Here is a 19,739-nt window from a genome sequence, read left to right as displayed (position 1 = left end):
AACCTGTGTGTGTGTGTGTGCATTGAGAGCACACAAAGGTGTTAGTGCAAATGTATCAGAGTGGCTTCTTGAATTCCCATGAACAAGAGGTGTGTGACCCACGTGGCATGGCGAGAGGTTTGAGATACTGAACAGCGGTGGTGCGTGAATATGGGGGCAGCAGGTGTGGCGGCCAAAGATGCATATAGTGACTCTATTGCTATATTCTAGGTATTGGAGCCACTTCTGGTCACACAGCCCAGCTGGTGAAAATCACGGCTGCCGTGCCAGCAGAAAACCTGTACACTGTGCATCTGCTTCTCAGCTCGTCCTAATAGAGCTGCTCTCAGCTTGTGCTCCTGGGAAAACTCAGCACAGCCTTGATCGAACAGCATAGCTCCCACACTATCAATGTGGCAGCAAAGGCTTTATTGTGTGATCAGCTGCGAAGAAAAGCTGTGATATGGGAGACGGACTACTTTACCATTTCAAAATATAAACCTCCGCGATACTCCTGTGGGCTAAAAGAATATGTGATGGACACTTCAAACAACCAATGGCTGAAGGGGCTGAGCTCAAGGCCATTTTCGTCATGTTCACAACAAAAGTAGCTGCCTGACGCCAGATTTAACAATGAGAATTCAATTTAACAAGAAATATAAAAAAAAAACACTTTTAGACACCGAAAAATGACAGTGGCGCCTGTATTGAAAATAAACCGTGGATATCTCGAGAGGCGTCGTTTGTTGCCGGTGTCTTACCTGTGGCTCCCTGTCGTGTGTGCTCGGATCCTTTTCATAACTTTCTGCATAGATCCTGAAGGTGGCGCCCAAACTTGCAGATGAACTGAGCCTGAAGATAATCCTGGCGCTGTCCTTGAAAAATATGCGTAGTCCCTGCAAGAGTGACATAGAAGAAAGAGTTAGATGGCTATTGTGATCCGCTTTGAGGTACTGTTCGTACATCGGGTTTCATGCAAAAAGGTAGATTCACTTTTAACACCATTGGTGTATTATAAGCAGCTGACTATTCTCCGGCGAATCAAAGAGTATGTTTTGGGCCATCACAACCAGGGCCCAGAATAGTCGATACATGTTATTAAGGACCCATTATCAATTCTGTTTATATTAGCTTCAATTAAAATAACTGACTATTGACATTTCAGATTCACATTAAGCTGTATGCTGTGGCTGGAATAACTTTTCAACATATCTTGAGGTCATGTGTCAACATTTGGTCTAACTTTTTTTTGTGTTCAATAAATTGTATTGATTTATAATGAAAAGCAGTGCATAGAAAGTGAGGAGGGAGAAGAAAAAGATTAAATCTCCTACATCTGTGCCATGTTGCCCCTATTTACAAAGTGACATATAATTTTGTAAACCCTGCACCACATTATACCTGCGCCAGGTATAATGTATGCGGGAATGGCGTTACTCTGCGAAAAGCCTCGTAGTAGTGGCACATTGAAGTCTAAGATTTCAGTGCGCCACTTCTAGGACTCTATTGAGTCAATATCTTACGCCTGCCTCACAGCAGGCATAAGACTGATGCAGGCCCTTCATGTGGGGCTTGCCCCATGTGAAAGGACGCATCACTGGAGTTGCGCTTGTTTTCAGATACACCCCAGCAATGCACCACTTTTGCGCCTACAGATGTCAAAAATACTGACATATCTGTAACTCCTTGTGACATGAAGTGCCGTACATTAAATACGCCGTATCCATCCTGTCGCAAGGAGGGTACAGTGAAAACTGTTGCATCGCTGTTTTCACGCAGCGATGCAATCATTTTCATAAATGAGGTCCTAAGTGATTTGCTCAAAATCATAGGATGTTGAGCCCACGCCCATACTTGAACTTGGTTCTCCAGTTCCAAAGTATGCAGCTCTGACTGTATCTCACATCCCATATAGATGCAGGGTGGCAGGCAGAAGCCACTTGAAAGCTCGGTTTGTTTTGGGTTCGAGTTCCAACAGGACTTCAAGCTGCGCCACAGCCAGGATTCAAAAGCGAGTCTGGCTCGAGCTTTCAGTGGCTTTCCCACTTCTAACAAAAAGTACAATGTGGAGGGAAGTAAATTACAATGGAGGTACTGATAACAAACAAAAAAGAAAGAACAGCAAGGTTGATTTAGAGAGGCTCAGATAAATGCCTGTCTATGAGATACTAACGCACTCAGTGACAGCGGCGGCTTCTCCGTTATGGCGCAGGAGCATCGCCACACTGCTGATAGCCAGTAGAGGCAAATGTGAAAAAAATAATGATAATAAAACAATAATATTATCATTTTATTTTTCACTGATCCAGAGCCAGCCAAGTGCTAGGGCGGGCTAAGCCATCCTGATGGACAGCAGAAGCAAGGAGGTTTGGTGGGCAACATAAGAGCACATGTGGGTTTAGCCAGCTGTCTTAGTACAGCACTTTTTCCAACCTGAGCTGTGTGCACAGCCAGGTGGAGAACAGAAACAGGTTCCCAGGCCCAGTTTGAGTGCCAAACCAAGCTGCTCAGACCAATCCTCGTGCTACTCTCATGCTGCGTAATAGTATTCCCAGCATGAGAGCAGTGTCTGGATTGGCATCTGGGAGCCCATGCAATGCCTGTGGACTGCTGTGGGGAATGGAGACAGGAGCAGAGGATAAGGTGGCGGCCATCAGCAGCAGGTAAGTACTCTTTTAGACTTCTTTTCATTATTTTGTTATCACTTTTTTGGGTGTTTCCAACACGCTGCCGCAAGACTTGGCATTGAGAGCAGCTGCCACTGCTCAATGACAAATAGTTTTGACGAAGCTGAAATTGGAAATAGTAGTGGAATTTGCTCTGTGTACAACTCGTGGTTGCTTTGATGATTATACACTTCTTTTTTAATGACATATATACGAATAAACAAAAAATAGCATACTCGTGGAATTTTGCAACAATCTAGGCAGACATTAACCCCTTCTGTGCTGATGACGAGCCTAGGCTCGTCATGCAGCACGGTGCTCGTGTGCTGGTGACGAGCCTAGGCTCGTCATGAGCCGTGGAACGCTCACACGCGGGGCTAATTTCGTGCGCGGCCCCCCTCCCCCCCGCGCTGTGGGGAAATTAGCCCCGCAGCGAAGGGGTTAACACATTGGTGTTAAAAACAAAATACAGAATGGTTTGAGTCTTTTTGTAGAATTTTGGAGTTTAAAAACGTTGTTAAATTGAAACAATAGACTAGTCCACTAGATGTCAGTCTTTGTCCAAATAACATCCACTTCTTTCAGCAGACAAACTGAATAATATGATTCATCTGGTAACTCCGAGTTGGGATCGTTCAAGCTCTGGGGAGCATATTTACAAACTCATTGCACCGCTGGAGTGTCACTTTTTTGGGCGCAATAGGCTTGCCTATATTTATAAGGCCACGTAAGGACCACCCTGTTTGACTTTTCATGGCCTTGCAAATACTGACCCATTTCACGCATTACTTTGCGTGAAATGGGCATCCATGCATGTTGCTGTGGGTGCTCCCACGAAAATATCCATGGAATTTGATGGATTCCCAGATTTACAACATTTTGTACAACCGGGAATGCATCATAATCCTATGCCTCACCAGAGGAGGTGTAGGAATGGCGCAACAAGGAGAAATACTTTTATTTCTTCTAGTATTTCCTCTTTTTATGCCTGCTGTATTCTGCAGCACACATAGAAAGAGGAACATACTATTAATCATTGTTTTTGTACAGAATGTAAATTGCTTACTTTACATTTAAGCACACATCTTATATGTCAGAACCCGGCGTGGTGGTCTACATGTAGGATTTTGAGTTTGGAGGTTGTACCCAGAGTATAAATCCTAAGCTAGACATTAATGGTGCGCCTTGGAATTATAGTGCAAAGCTGAGCATCATGCAGAACAGCCATTTATCATATGAGCGCCCCTATGACATCACCGCCAGGCAACATTTGCTAAAGCTAGTGCTGCACAATTTTTTGTCCTTCGCTCAATTCAGCGCTACAATTTTTCAGGCAAGGGGATTGTTTACTAATGTGCAGGTGCTCATGTGGTGCAAAGCGACGCAAAGCAGTGCACAAATGTATTTAACATTATAAAAGCCTACAAGCCCAGAGCACAATTGCATAGCATGACGTGAGATCCCACGCAACACTGGGTACATTTAGGCCTAAATGAGCTAGTGTCTCCAGATCTGCATCACAGATCCAAAGCAAAGCGTCAATACTCAAGCAGCCCTACTTCGAAGATACCTAACAGTGGATTGTAGCACGTACAAAATAAATAAATAATAACGGAAAACATCAGGTACTCGTCTTCTATTTCTACTACTGTTAAGTCGTACATGGGAAGCCAAAGTGCTCAGCAAAGTGTTGCATACAAACAATACTCTGCAGAAGAAACACAACTTACTGCCTCTCCACTCCTGCTCTAAGCACACATGCTTTTCTTAAATGTGTTTCTCTAAATTGCAAGCAGCAATTAGCATACATGTTCATGACCACTGCTCCCAAAACAAAATAAGACCAGGCTTTTATGTGGGGTGGGTCTTGCTTCTCAGCACTGTCACTTGTTCTTTTGTACTGAGAACGCACATGGGCTCAAAGTTGGTGATGTGGCGAGTGCAAGGTAAGCGTTTTTCTTTTTTTGTTATTTAAGTTTTTCTCGTCATCGTATGTCGACTACATACCGCGGGCATAACCTTGACATCATCCTTGACAGCCAATTGACCATGAAACAACAGGTCAACGCAGTCACCTCCTCCTGCTTCCACACCCTCCGCATGGTCCGCAGAATCTTCAGATGGATCCCAATCAACACCAGAATGACCATCACACAGGCACTCGTTACCAGCCGACTCTACTACTGCAACGCTCTCTGTGCCTCCCAGCTGCTCAGAAGACTCTGGACAATACAGAACACTGCAACAGCCTCATCCTGGGATTCCCTAAATGCACATCACCATCACCTCAAAAAACCTCAACTGGCTCCCAATCCAGAAGAGATAGCAGGTCCTCATGCACACCTACAAAGATCTACATGATCAGGGACCATCCTACATCAACATTCGACTACCATCTACCCGCAAGACACCAGCGCTCCTCTCTCGCCCTCGTATACGCCCTGCATCCGACGCAGCCACTGTGGGGGCTTCTCCTACATCACCACCAAGACCTGGAAGGGCCTGACACTCCACCTTCGAAAAGCACCCTCCTTAGCGGACTTCAGAAAGGAACTGAAGACCTGGCTTTTCTACGAAAGACATGGCACCCTCTGCACCCAGATACCCCTAGGGGTGACAGTGTTACACTATACAAATGCTGATTGATTGATTGAGTTAAAGACAGTAGAGTTAGACAATTCTTACTGCTCACACAGTGATGACATTCCTCAATTTCTAAAAATGTTAAAGCATCCAAACCCAGAAACCTGGCTGGAGCAGTTTTTATGTTCAGGCATCAGAAACCACTAGTGATAACATGACAAAAAGCCTTCATTTACACATGGAATATTGAATCAAACAATAAGGTTTTCCTCTGAGACATGTAAATGGTAGATGTGCGATAACTAACTACAATAAGAATTCAGTGAATACATAAAGAACTTAAAAAGGCCAAATTAGGTTAGTGAACACAATCGTAATTTAATAAGTAAATAAAAAAGTCTATTTGTGAGTGTAGGCTAAACATGAACATGCCAATAGTTTTGTTAATCAGGCACAAGGAGTTCATCATAACAAATGTTCCAATGAGATAAGCGGATCATATATTTTCTGACCCTATGAGGGAAATAGAAAACATCATTTTCTAGAATCTTATGATGATCAGGGACTACCTGAATTAAAACAGTTTGCAGCTTATTTACAAGCTCATTGTGCCACTTGTTTTGACACACCAGTGGCGCAGTGTGACTGCCCATATTTACAAGGCAACGTACAGTCACCCTGCATGACCCTTTATGGACTTGTAAATATAAGCCCCTTTCAATCATTACTCTGTGTGAAAGGGGCATTCCATGGGTGCTGCTGTGGGTGTTCCCATGCAACATCCATGGAATCTGACATTTCCAGATTTACAAAGTGTCAAATCTGGGAGTGGCGCAATGAAGAAAAAAACATATTTCTCCTTGTGTTTTGCTCTTTCTATGTTTGCTGCATTCTTCATCACACATAGAAGGAGAAAAATGCCATTAAATATTGTTTTTGTGCAGGAAGGTGTCTTTTCCTGGACAACAACAATCATCCCTGCAATGCAGGCACGCTTGCAACATGGCGCAAGGGTGTCTGCAATGGCGTACGGCTGCTGTTTGTGCGCAGGTGCAGGGGCGAAGGACAGGAATGCGGCATATCTTGTAGATATGGTGCATTCCCTTTTTATTTTCATACACAGCAGCACAGCATTCAGGCTTGCTGCGCTGCAGTGTGTCAAAATATAGTTAATGAGGTCCTATATTTCCAGATTAATCAGAGGCTCCATTTAAAACAGGCAAAAAGCAATCAATGTAAATTGTGGTACATGAAAAGCTGAGGAAAAGCTATAGTGTAATGTGAGGTAGTGCAGCAAATTGTGCTAATTTTGAAACAATATTTTAAAAAGCAATAAATGGATGTGTTTGCAGGGCAGATGAGGCCTTTCATTCCACCAGGTATTAACGTGGTTGTCTGGAGCCTCCAGAGGCTGGCTATTAGGGCAGGAGTCGCTCTTGGCTCCTCAGCCACTTTCCCTAGCTCCATGAGGTTAATTGTAGCAGGCACGGGGCAGCTGCAAGAGAGAGAACGAGAAAGAGAGATAGGGAGGGGCAAGGTAAAGAGAAAGCCATCAGAGAGGGAGAACTGAGGAGGAGAGAAGGAGAGGGTGGGAAGGGCTGAGTGGATTTAAAAAGGGAGATATTGGTGGAGTGATTAAGAATGGGCTGCATTGAGCATTTTTGTCAGGGCTGATTTTGATTCCCAAATCTGGCCCTGTGTGTTTGAGATAAAAGTAACGTCTGATCAAAGGGAGGTGGTATACTCTAGATACCAGTGTTAGGTAGCAGATCATTTTGTAGTCAATACATGTGCTTACTTGACATTTTGAGCTTCATTGGTTTCTTGAGTGGTCTTCATAAGGACAAGCTCTTTTTCACAGTCTAAACCACACTTCTTTGATGATCCCTTTACATTTCAGGGGATGTAAGGACTACCAAAAAATATGTAGCCCCAAGATAATTGCATATAGAGGTTGAACAGGTATTGAGAATTAATATTTACATGGTACATTAATTTTGAAGAGGAATGCTCAACAACAGACAATTCGGGGTACTCCAAAGCCTGGTCGCTTCAGGAGAAATGTTGTAGAGTAAAACTGTTGCAATGTACCACAACAATGTCTGTTACAACCGTGCACGCATTAAGGAGATTATCAATCTTGAATTCTAAACACAAAGGGCAAAAAATTGCAATTTGCAACCTGCACCAGCATTGCTAGAAATTAGAACAAGGAGGGGCAAGTAGGTCCTTACTAGGCCCAGGAGAAATGTAAACCACTTCATTGTAATTTACATAATTGTGGTAAATTTGCACCACACTTGTAACTCAAAATGCCTAAAATCACACAATTACACCACATTGAGTAATTATGACATAGTTCGAGGCACAATTATAGCACAGGAGCGTGGAAACAACACAAACAATCAGAACACAAGAGAAAATTGTTTGCAGCAGTTGGATTGCATTGAACTTTTCACCTTATTTGTTTAGCACAAAAGGTGTCCTCATTGCCAAAATGTACCCCAGAATGCATTTTTCTCTCAAATATAGCACTAAACAATGGATTTGCATTTCACTCATTTACTTTTTTGCCTAATTGCACAAAAGCAAATAATGCAAATTTTGCACACCCCTTGTTCTCATCAACTAGAGGCAAACCATCTCTGAAGCAGTTCAAAATCTGGCGAGTCAAGAATATGCAGGGCCAGAAAGTGGTAGTCTTTAAGATGGACCCTAGTTAGCATATCGAAAGTATACAAAAAGTGATATATGAAATGCTTAAATTAATCTCAGCCACTGGTAATCACTTGGAACACACCCAATTCCATTGTTATTTTGCACACCATGCCACCTCAGTTTGGACTACGCAAATCAGTCTTGACTCTGCTTCAATGGAGAACTGATTTCATGGTTTTGAAATTAGCTCCACAGAACATTCCACAGGACACATATAGCATGTTTAACTCCATACATCACTTTCAGTTGAGCCATGCTTTTCATTATTATTATTATTGTTATTTGTGAAGGAGAAAAGAAAAAGTCACCACTTAACCTATTACTCAAATTGCAGGCAACTACAATGTTACAATATAGCCCGCCGTAGCGGACTATACTGGCTATTAAAGGTCCCCTCCAGCGTTAAAGGCCCAAGCTGATGGTGAGGGCCTTTAACAAGGGAGTGGGACTCTAATAGCCGGTATAGCCCAGGCACGAAGGGCTATAAGGCTATTAGAACATTCTGCCACTAGAGAGCAGAATTTTCTAACAAATTAAACAAAGGACTCTCGGAGCCTGAGGGTGTTTAAATCCCCTCAGGATCTGAGAGGCCTTTGTGAAAACAAAATTCAGTTGTTGCTTTGCGGGCCTTTACCGGCCCGTAGAAGCACGGAGCACTCCATTGTTTTCAATGGAATGCTCCACATTCCAATGTTCTAATGTCACTTAAACATGTTTGGCCTTTAGAGTTTGGCAGACAGCTATTCTGTTGCAAATGTGACGGATATCCCATCCTCCTTATTACAAGTGCATTAGGATTTAATGCACTTGTAATTAGATAGAAAGGAAAGCCATGCCGATGAGATGAGATTGAGTAACACATCTGCCAAACTGTATATCAGGATCTTTATCACATAAACTTGAAAAAATAGGAGTGCAGGCAAAATAAAAATACGGGTTTTAAAGTCAAAATAAAAATTTTTACTTTTAAAAGCATACATTAAACCATCTTTGCAATTGAGGAGAAAGGACTATTTTGTCTGAACAATGTGCACAGGCTTTGTACAGCCACTCAGCATGAAAGGAGCGACAGGATGAAGTGGACTGACCCACTGCCCCATGTTGTATACTGTGGGGCGCAGGAGCAAGATTTGCGTGACAATTTAACAGGCCAATTGATAAAGCTCACTGACTGAAAGCCCCTTTGTTTATACATATTAAGTACAATTTGTTGGAAAACAAGGGTCTGATGAGGCATAAAAAGCTGTCTCAAAGGGCACTTTTAATAGTCATAAAGCCAAAATCAAGTAGGTGCAGCATACAAACTCTGAAATGAAGTATTACAAACTTTTTGGAAGAAGGAGACTATCCCAATGTTTAGGAACTCCAAAAGATCAAGCTAATTTGAAGTATGTCTGGGGTAGTTCAAAATGAAATACCTCCCACATGAGATTTACATTTACCTTTACTTGTAGTAGTCATGTTGATCAAACCAAACGGAGGGACACAAGTGACACAGAAAGCAAAACAAATTGTAGTGCAGAATGGCATTCAAAATCAAAGTTCAAAGCCTTTGCCTTGATTAAATCACTGTCTTAGTTTTGTTAATTGGCGGTGCAAAGTTAATACGACATGGTGGAGGTGAAGACATAAGGGGAAAAGTTAAAGTTAAAATTACAAGACCAAGGTGATGTTGTAAAAGTCAGAGGAGGGACTTGATCACTGACATTGGATAGTTTGCCTCACATTCAATGACTGAATTAGGCCATTCATTGAGCTCGGAGTCTGCAGACGGCTTTGCCATTTGTTTACTATCACACTCAACCGAGTCACACATCCATGCTGCACATTCACCTTGATCTACCTGTGAGATTCTGCATTTAGTTTGAGGATTGACTTTTGGGCTGTAGAAAAGCATGGTACACAACCTGGTTTTTATCCAGGGGATATAATCCCCATAAATGATCAGTAAGGGCCTTCCACTGAGGGCTCTCCACCAAACACTGTTAAGTTGCAAGTGGTCACACTCGTGTGGGTCTGAATGATTTGGAATCTCTTCCAGTCGAGAATAGATTGAGAATGGTCAAGCCTGCAGGAATCTTTCACACCATGAACGTATCGTGGTTCCTTTTAGGTCTCGCCTACGCAGCACGCATGCGCTGCATAGGAAAAAGACCTTTAGCCATCAGTTCCCTTTTTTGCCCAAAAACGTGCACGCGTTTCATTGCCTTCAATGGCAACGCGTGCACGTTTGGCGATTCCCTTGCAGGAGTGAGCAGCTGGCGCCATATGTTATCAATTATCGCACCTTGCTGCTCGCTCCCGCAAGGGAATAGTGCAGGCCCCCTCCTCTCTCCCCTACCCCTGCTGCTGCGCAAGGCGCGCAAGCTTGTGTTTGTTCTTCAAAGCGATTAATTCAAACTGCAGTCTTGGTCTAAAGTCACCTTGTTCCTGTTTTCTTTTTCGATGGCCAGGCTGGCCACAGTTTTTGCATGAGCAAACCACACCTCCAAGTTCACCAACGTGCCCTCTCTGCCTCATGACATTCGGCGAGAACCTTTTCGGTAACCAGCATTGGGAGAATGAAGATATAGAGTGGCCACTAGGTGGCAATTCAGTCACCGCTCCTCCTTCCAGACCACAGCAACCCTCTTTCTGCTATAGGCTGTCTCACTCTCGCAGGCGATGCTGTGCTTCAGCTGCCGGGTTTCACACAGGCAGCTTTCTCTGTTACAGGTGAGGTGTACCAAAATGTTACTAGGTTGATTGACTGAGAGTGCGCGTGATGTGCACTCAGCCCAGGGCACTGCAACCGCCCCACAGTGGCAAGATAAAGCAATGTGTGCTTTTAACTTGGGAGGCTGACTCATTCGCCCCTCCTCCGTTCTGCATGTACCCTTGATGCAGTGCAGCTGGCTCGTAGTGTTCCTCCTTGCAGGCCGTATGCAGGACACTACACCAGCACTGGAGACACAGGCGTGGCGATAACAGCATGGGCACGGGTCCCGGGGAGGATACAGGCAGAGATGGAGGGTGGGCCACAATTGCTTGCCATGTAAATTTGCGCTCTGATCCTGCTCAGATACTCCCGGAAAACATGCCCTCCCTTGCGCAGACAGTAGGCAGACATGGGGCATTCAGTGCAGGGGCAGCCACTGTCCTCCTTTGCATAGCATACCGGCCTCACTGCCATGCACACGCCCAGTAGGTGTGCCACTTTTCTCCTCCTCACGCCAGGGAAGACAGCAGAGCATTGGGGTTTCTCCGATGGGGCATGACCGGATGGAAAACCTGGTCACACACAGACTGTCTCAGGCACTTACAGGCATCCTCCCGGAGACCGCGCTGCCAGCAGCCTCCCAGTGCTACCTGACCCACACGATCACCAAGCAGGCGGCCGATGCAGCCACAGCAAAGGACCGGAGAGTCCCAGCTGATACACTCTCCCTCCCTTCACATCAGATGGGCGCAGGAAGCACAGGGTCCAAGAGATGAAGTTTCTCCACCTCTTTCATGGGATGAGGTAGAGCTAAGAAGGTAGGAAGAGTGATTGCATGCTGACATGAAAAAACAAAATAGAATCCACCAGGGTGTTGGAAGTGGTCCCTACTATGGTGGGGAGTACTATGTGTTTTTAAAATACCCCTCACACACCAAAAGGACCCTTGGTGTCATGCTTCATCATAGGGGTCTTCTCACCCCTCTACGGGATGTGGCGTGCTACGACCTGCGACTACGCGGGAGCACATATACACAGACTATGCTATGAGCCAAACAGAACAACACGTTCTTCGGAAATGCGCATGCGCGGTTACAGAGACACTATCAGAAGACGGGCTCTCTTGCGCAAAGCAAAGATGCGCTGACACGGTGTCTGCTAGAACACCGGAGTGCCCATATTTGGGCATTTACCGATTTCAATCTTTCAATCGATGGGCACTAATGAGATAGAGGAGGGGTATTTAAACTCAAGCACAATACAATCCCGCATACCAAGCGGAGCCGCGCAGGGGCTGAAACAGGCGGAAACAGCTCTTCGTAATCGTGAGTAAATGGAGTTTTAGAAAGGACACAACCAAAAAACCTGTAAGCAGCACGCTTGTGATCCGTTATCCTTACTCTCAACAATGGCTCAATTGAGTCCCCTATGACGCATTGAGGCTCATGAGGTACAACCACCAGTAGAAAAGAGTATGTAAAAAATATCTGTAAAGACAACCTTCTTTTTAAAAACCACATAAACTACAATGCCAAAACCACAAGTATAACATAGATGGTGTTTAAAAAAAAAAAAAAGAAAGTGTGTGTTTTATGTTCTGTGTAATGTATGTTTTGTCTTTGTCCACTTTTTTCCTTTTTTCCTATATAGGCACGATTCCTAATAGTATGACAAATTCTTGTCTAGGTATCGACTGCCCACCACATCAATCCCTCACCCCCCCTTTTTTATCCTTAAGGTGACAGTACCTGGAGGGGCATATTGCATTATGATTGCGGTGCATTACTTTTTCCATGTCTTTTTTTCAGGTTCGCGAATCGTGTCAACCTCTACTACAAATTAATTAGGTACAATATAGTCATATTGTACACTTTTCTATAAAATACACTTTCTTAGTATATGTGAGTAAGGTGAGGATTTGTGCCACCCCCATCCTGAAGAAGGAGTCTTGGACTCCGAAACATGTTGACGCACATAGGAGGTTAATGTACATCATACTGCATTAATAACCTCAAATCACACCTTTTAAAAGCACCCCAGCCCGGGGGCCAATACATTTTTTTTGTGTCACCCCACGAGCCAGGTGCTTTTTAACTTTCACTTAACACTTCAAACCTCACTACTCACCGACCACTACAAAAACCCACACACACCACACATAATCTGTGTATAAGTGCTCCAGCATAGTCGCAGGTCGTAGCAAGCCTCATCCCGTAGAGGGGTGCGAAGACCCCTATGATGAAGCATGACACCAAGGGTCCTTTTGGTGTGTGAGGGGTATTTTAAAAACACATAGTGCTCCCCACCATACTAGGGACCACTTCCAACCCCCTGGTGGATTCTATGTTGTTTTTGATACATTTATTTAGGGAGAACGAATCCACCTTTTCTCTCTCTCTCCCCCTCTATGTTACATGTATGACATGAAAAGATGTCACTACCTTCATTAGGAATTCAGAACAAGTTCTTAACATGTGCTTTGAAAAGGGATGGCTGGTCCAGAAGGCATAAAAAGGCAGAGAGGGTTGACAGTAACCCTTTAACAGAGTCCACTGCAAGTTCGTACTGGGCCAAAGATAAACTGAACATGACAGCCAAAGGTTTGGCCTACAATGGGTCTGCCTGGTGGGTGATGCTTAAAGCTACAAACTTATCCCAGCTCCTGATGTACACTGATTTTGTGGAAGGGTTGCTGGCTGCCAAGAGCCCATCAATGACTTCAAGGGGTAATCAAAGGAGATCAACTGCAAGACCCTGCCCTGCTTTTGCAACAAAAGATCTTACGAAGCAGCAGCCTGGTTGATGAACACATGCATAGGCCTAGAAGCTCTGGGTACCAAATCTTCCGGGCCAATCTGAAACCAACAAGATGATTCAGACCCGGTCATGTGTGATCTTCCTAAGAACTTAAAACAGGAGGGATAATGGGGAAAAGGAATACAGAAGCCCTGTGCTCCACTCTAGTTAGAATGCGTCTCAGAAAGAGAGCCATCTTGGGAACTTAAATGTGCAAAAGTGTTGACACTGCATGTTGTCAGCATTGGGAAACAGCTCAAACCAGGGCTTTCCTCACTGCTTGAAGATATCCTGTATCACCGCCAGTTGTAGCCGCCATTTATTATCCACAGGGCATCACTGGCTGAGTTTGTCCACCCTGTCATTCGAAGATCCCTGCAGGGGGTTAACCTGAGGGAGATGCCCTGATGAATGAGCCAGTTATAGAGGTGCATAGCCTCCTGGCACAAGACCCAGGACCTCTCCTTACCCTGCTTGTTACAGTACTACACACCTGTGGTGTTGCCTGTGAGAATGTGCACCAGACACCAGATCTCCACCTCTCCTAGATGGCCTTCCTAACCCAGTATTGACACATCCCTCACATTGTCAACTTTGGGTGGGATTGGCAGAGGGTCTGCAGCTAGTCCGATTGCGGCCTATCAGCGAACAATGCAGATATTTTAATGTCTCCTCCGTAAATCTGGATGGAATCTAACAGGTTCTCATGGTGCTAGGCCCACTGAGACTTCAGATTCCCTTGTAGTGCTCACATGTTCCATCTGGGATGGTTGGTAAGCAGGAGACCCTGAGCCCCTCTATAGAGGCTGAAACTTGGGCATCCTAGCATGCATGTCCTGGACTTTTTAATTTGGAGATAATGCCCCAAACCACAGCTGGCTCTGATGAAGGAAAGCCTCTGCTAAGTAGTCAAGTGTGACTTTGTCAGGTTTATTTAGAACACCAACAATATCAGGAGGTTCACACTCATCTGGAGGTGCCTGCACAGCCCCCAAGAAGACTGTGGATCACATAAGGCATGGCTCCTAAGCATTACACATGTCCCAATATCCATGGATACACAATCAGTGGTGTCTAGACATGATTTGATGACAAACTGAGCCACATCCTAGCCACCCTGAATGGTGTGAGCCAAAGACACCAGTAAATCTTTGGCACCCACAGCAAGATCTCACCAACCATGTCCCAGAGTGCATGCATGTAGCGAGCCAACAGGCAGCTCGATTTGACCAACGGTACAAAAGGGGTGGTGATGGACAGAGCATCTGAATCAATCAAAAACTCACACCCAGTCAAAAGATCTGGGTTAAATCCATCACCGTTCTTTAGCCCACACGGCCACCCCAGTTCAGACATGGCTACATACAAATCAGTCTGACCCTGTGCCTCATGGGAACAGTCCAGTCCGAACTGCCAAGCCATGTCTTTCCTGGCCTGGAAACAAGCTTCCGAGGACCGGTTTCTGGCATTCCAGCCGTCTTCAGCCCGGCTTGCTTGAATCCAGTGGCAAAGCGAGCTAGAGACTCACGTCTGAGCATACCCTGCCAAACTTATGGCGGCCAAAAGCGGTACAAAAGGGGGTGGTGATGGACGGAGCACCTGAATCAATCAAAAACTCACACCCAGTCAAAAGATCTGGGTTTAAACCATCACCGTTCTTTAGCCCACTCTGCCACCCCAGTTCAGAAATGGCTATATGCAAATCAGTCTGACCCTGTGCCTCATGGGAACAGTCCAGCCCGAACTGCCAAGCCATGTCTTCCCTGGACCGGAAACAAGCTTCCGAGGACCGGTTTCTGGCATTCCAGCAGTCTTCAGCCCGGCTTGCTTGAATCCAGTGGCAAAGTGAGCAAGGGACTCACGTCTGAGCATACTCTGCCACACTTAAGGCGCTAAAAGCGGTACAAAAGGGGGTGGTGATGGACGGAGCATCTGAATCAATCAAAAACTCACACCCAGTCAAAAGATCTGGGTTTAATCCATCACCGTTCTTTAGCCCACTCTGCCACCCCAGTTCAGACATGGCTATATGCAAATCAGTCTGATCCTGTGCCTCATGGGAACAGTCCAGCCCGAACTGCCAAGCCATGTCTTCCCTGGACCGGAAACAAGCTTCCGAGGACCAATTTCTGGCATTCCAGCAGTCTTCAGCCCGGCTTGCTTGAATCCAGTGGCAAAGTGAGCAAGGGACTCACGTCTGAGCATACCCTGCCACACTTATGGCGGCCAAAAGCGGTACAAAAGGGGGTGGTGATGGACGGAGCATCTGAATCAATCAAAAACTCACACCCAGTCAAAAGATCTGGGTTTAATCCATCACCGTTCTTTAGCCCACTCTGCCACCACAGCACAGGGTCAGACTGATTTGCATACAGCCATGTCTGAACTGGGGTGACAGAGGGGACTAAAGAACGGTGATGGATTCAACCCAGATCATTTGACTGGGTGTGAGTGTTTGATTGATTCAGATGCTCCGTCCACCACCACCCCCTTTTGTACCGATTTGACCAACAGCATGGCTGGCTGGCTGGTAAAAACATTCTCATACCAAATGTTTCCACATACTTAGATACTGAAAAGGCATTAGGAGTTCACCTTACTGGTGGACGGTGGACACTTGCACCACCAAATTCTCCGAGGTTGGATGATGAGTTAAAAAATTGGGGGTCGCATAGTGGTGGTCTATGGTGATGTATGACTTGGAGATATACAGGGTAAGCTTAAAGTAATACAGGGTAAGCTTAAAGTTATACCGGGTAAGCTAATCCTGCAGGCTCTTTATGGTGCATGGGTGTTGGCTTGGGATAGGCGGGTATCATGGGAAGTTTGTGAAGTAATTCTCTGAAACTGCACTTTCCTCAGTCGCTGGTACGAAAGGGAAAACCAACCCAGCATCTAATCCACTGGCATCTTGCAGACTTACATACAAGTTGTCCTCAGCATAGGATGGTGCAAACTCTTTCCCTTCATTCCTATTTTCACATACATTTAGCTGACTCAGGTGAGAGTTCAAGCCAAAATGTTGGTGCAGCATCTGTGCATGGCTGCACGGTAATGGTATCGAGTCCGAGTCAGAGGGTTTGCGTATTGGCTACTCCACATGGGGTTTGGGGCAGCCTCAGTCAAAGTCAAAACATATGCAGCACAGAGTCGTATACAACAATAGGTTGTGGATTCTCCTCTAGTGGCGTTGGTGCCAGTGTCAACGTACAAGGGACCGACAAACATTTTGGTGCTCGTCCCAATGTCGGCATTGATGCCAGCGGAGAACCCTTGTGGTGTGTTGGGGAGAGGATGTGGCCTAATGGTTAGGACTGTCAACCTCAAATCTGGGGAACCAGGATCGAGTCTCAGCAATGAAGTTCAACATCTTGTGATTCTGGTCAAATCATTTAATCTCCCTGTGCCTAACAAAAAATAATAATAATTAATGTGCCTGTCTGTAGCGAAACTGGTGGTCATGTAAAGTGCTCTGATACTTGATACCTTCAGATCAAGTTTGTGCTCTAAAAACTCCCCCAAAACAACTCAATGCTGGTTCAAGGGGCACAGATGGTGCAATGACTGTAATCCAATTTCAGGCCATTGTGCGACTTTGGGGCCTAGATGCCCTAGGTGCGCTAGAAAGAGGTGAAATTGTACCAAGCATGTTCAGCATGGTCTCTCTAAAAGCTTCCATCTGCTGTAACATCACAGATGGACCTAGAAATCTGGGGTATATCGGGGCCAAGGTTTGAATCTGCTCCTTTGTGGAACAGAAGATAGGCACAATGACGCCCATGCACTTTTCTTTAGTGGCGGTAAGACGTGAGCCCCGGCTGGACTTCTACTTCTTTTTGTACTTCCTCAAAGACTTCAACCGTGATGACCCACCGGAACAACTTTGGGAGCTGGTGTGCACTCTCTACTTTGACCGGGAGCTGGACCTGTCTAAATTCTTGTGGTGTTTTGCCACATGCAGCTTTTCTTTACTCTCTCAGGTGGTTTTTGGATTCATCTGGGTACAGTTGTCACAGAGCCCAAACAGGAAAGGCGTGCCTCGTCGAAATCTGTCAAAGACATCTGTTTGTGACAGTGCCTACAAGGTTTTAACCATGCTGCTGTAGAGGATTACATGTTTTTGCACTGTATGAATTTTAAAGAAAATAATAATTGAGTAAAAAAGTTTTCAAGAAGTGAAGAAAAAAAGAAAAGGTCCGGATTGGCATCTAAAGACACAGAAAGAAAAACTGATGTAAGGAAGTATGAGGGGCACTTACATGGTACTATGTTTGTCACTTCCTGAGTGGAACTAAGTCAGTGAATAGCTGCACTGCGCCATCTGTCAGCATGCAGGATGACGTAATTTTGAGTTACCAATTCCAGTCTGGCACCTGGGGATATTTACTTGTTGATTAATCTAAGGGTAAGATGTATTTATCAGAAATGCACGTGTTATGTTATAATGGTAGTCAGATCAGTGTCAATGGTGATCAGTGAGCAGACATATCTTCAGATCCTTCTTAAAGAGGGTGAAATACAAAATTAGGGGCTAATTTATATGTTGGTGGTAAGGACACTTTGTCCGGAAGGTGACGGAGAATCCATACCACCAACATGATGGTCCGCCCCTCCGATTGAGGTGCAGGTGGACCATATGTATGGCTACAGCAGTGATTACTCCATCACCGCCATACCCAAACCTCTCCAACAGGCCAATGGAGTACAGGCCGTGAGAGAAATGGCTATATGTTAGCTCAACTAACCGGGATGAGGGGCATATAGCCATCTTTTTTACTGTCCATCACAACCAGAGGGACAGTAAAATGCTAATAATGCACCCCCTCGTCAGGAGAGAAGACTCCAATCGTACAGAGAGCATACATTTTTCATCTTCAAAATGAAAATCCCGCTTCTGTATTTTCTTTTTGAAAATATAAAAAGAAAACTGTTTGGTGCTGGGCTGCATCATGCTAAAGTAGCCCTGCACTAAGCAGTGGAATGCATTAGCAGGAACCTGCCAATGCTGGATTGTCAATTATAGATGTGGCGGGCCGTCCCTCCACAGGGGTTTATAGAAACTTACTCTGTCCCCTTGGCAAACAACGGACCGTCCACCAACTTATAAATGAGGCCCTTAGTCCGAAGTCAATGGACAGGGGGTTCCAAATCTGTACTGAATACGGAATTAATTAAAGGTTTACAGACAATATAAATTGGTTTAATGAGATGCTGGCATACACCACACTGAACAGAGTTTTGAAAATATCACCCTGCGCCTATAGTTTGTATTTGCTTACCTAGGATTGGTATTCAGGGTTTAATATCAGAATATTGAGCTCAGAAATATCGTCTGACAAGAAAACTCTCTCCTAAGTATATTTCAGAAAAATATTGACCCCTTGCAGTTAATAATAGAAAATCTACACACAATGGGAGCATATTTGTGTACACAATATTCGAGGCAAGGGAAGCAGCCTTAACAACACAGGCTCTGTCACGTGTGCTATTTTCGTGCAAAAGCCGAACCACGCATATACCTTAACCATGCATATGCCTTAACCACACATATGGTTAAGGCAATGTGCGGTCTAGTTGTAAATAGGATGGGTTGGCACAGGAAGAGGAAGGATTGGGAGACGATGCAGTGAAATAAGTGGGGCTGTGGCTGGGTCGTGAGGGGGTGGGTTGTACTTTTTCTGGGTGGGGTGTTATTTTTAGAGCTCAGGAGGGGGTCAGCGTTGATTAAATGCTGGGTTCGGGTAGTTTTTAGGGCATTGGGACAGTTTTTAGGGTTCAATGTGGGGGGCTGGTGTTGGGTAGTTTTTAGGACGTGGGGACAGTTTTTAGGGCTCAGGGTGGGGTGGGGGAAAAGGGAAAGTTTTACGGTCTAGGGGCAGTTTTAGGCCTCAGGGCGGGGCACTTTAGGGATGTAGGGGACAGTTTTTAGAGCTCATGGCAGGGAAGCTGGGGTTGAGGTAGTTTCTTTGGCGCGGCGTTAATGTTTTGGGCTCAGGGTAGGACTAAAAGGGACAGTTGACAGATCAGGGGACAGGGGTATGATCTTCAACATGCATGTCTCTTTACTCATCATGTCTTTACCATGAGCCATAAGCATAGTAAAGGCATGCCTGATAGAGACCGCGTGGTACAGGCATGTGTTGTTCAAGCATGCGTTGTACCATCATGCAGCCATGAGACGATATGGATGGGTACAATATTCTAATCCAGAACAGTTTTCCGCAACCATTTTCTATAAATGTATGTATGAGTATGTGTTGGTGCAACCATACTCTAGCAGCAGAAAAGTGCTCTACAGA

At 45.0% G+C, this 19,739-nt stretch overlaps 1 protein-coding gene across 1 annotated transcript in view; it reads right to left on the bottom strand.

The window, feature by feature from the left end:
• The window catches only part of PGM5 (phosphoglucomutase 5), an 832,754-nt gene that overhangs the window by 75,754 nt on the left and 737,261 nt on the right, over nt 1–19,739 (bottom strand). The window contains exon 10 of the mRNA XM_086961233.1: nt 741–875. Coding sequence (XP_086817359.1) covers nt 741–875 — 135 coding nt within the window. The remainder of the gene's footprint in view (nt 1–740; nt 876–19,739) is intronic.

The sequence above is a fragment of the Lissotriton vulgaris genome, chromosome 3_1 (genome assembly GCF_964263255.1).
Source record: "Lissotriton vulgaris chromosome 3_1, aLisVul1.2, whole genome shotgun sequence".
Taxonomy (NCBI): Eukaryota; Metazoa; Chordata; class Amphibia; order Caudata; family Salamandridae; genus Lissotriton; species Lissotriton vulgaris.
This window is presented reverse-complemented; position numbering and strand designations above follow the sequence as displayed.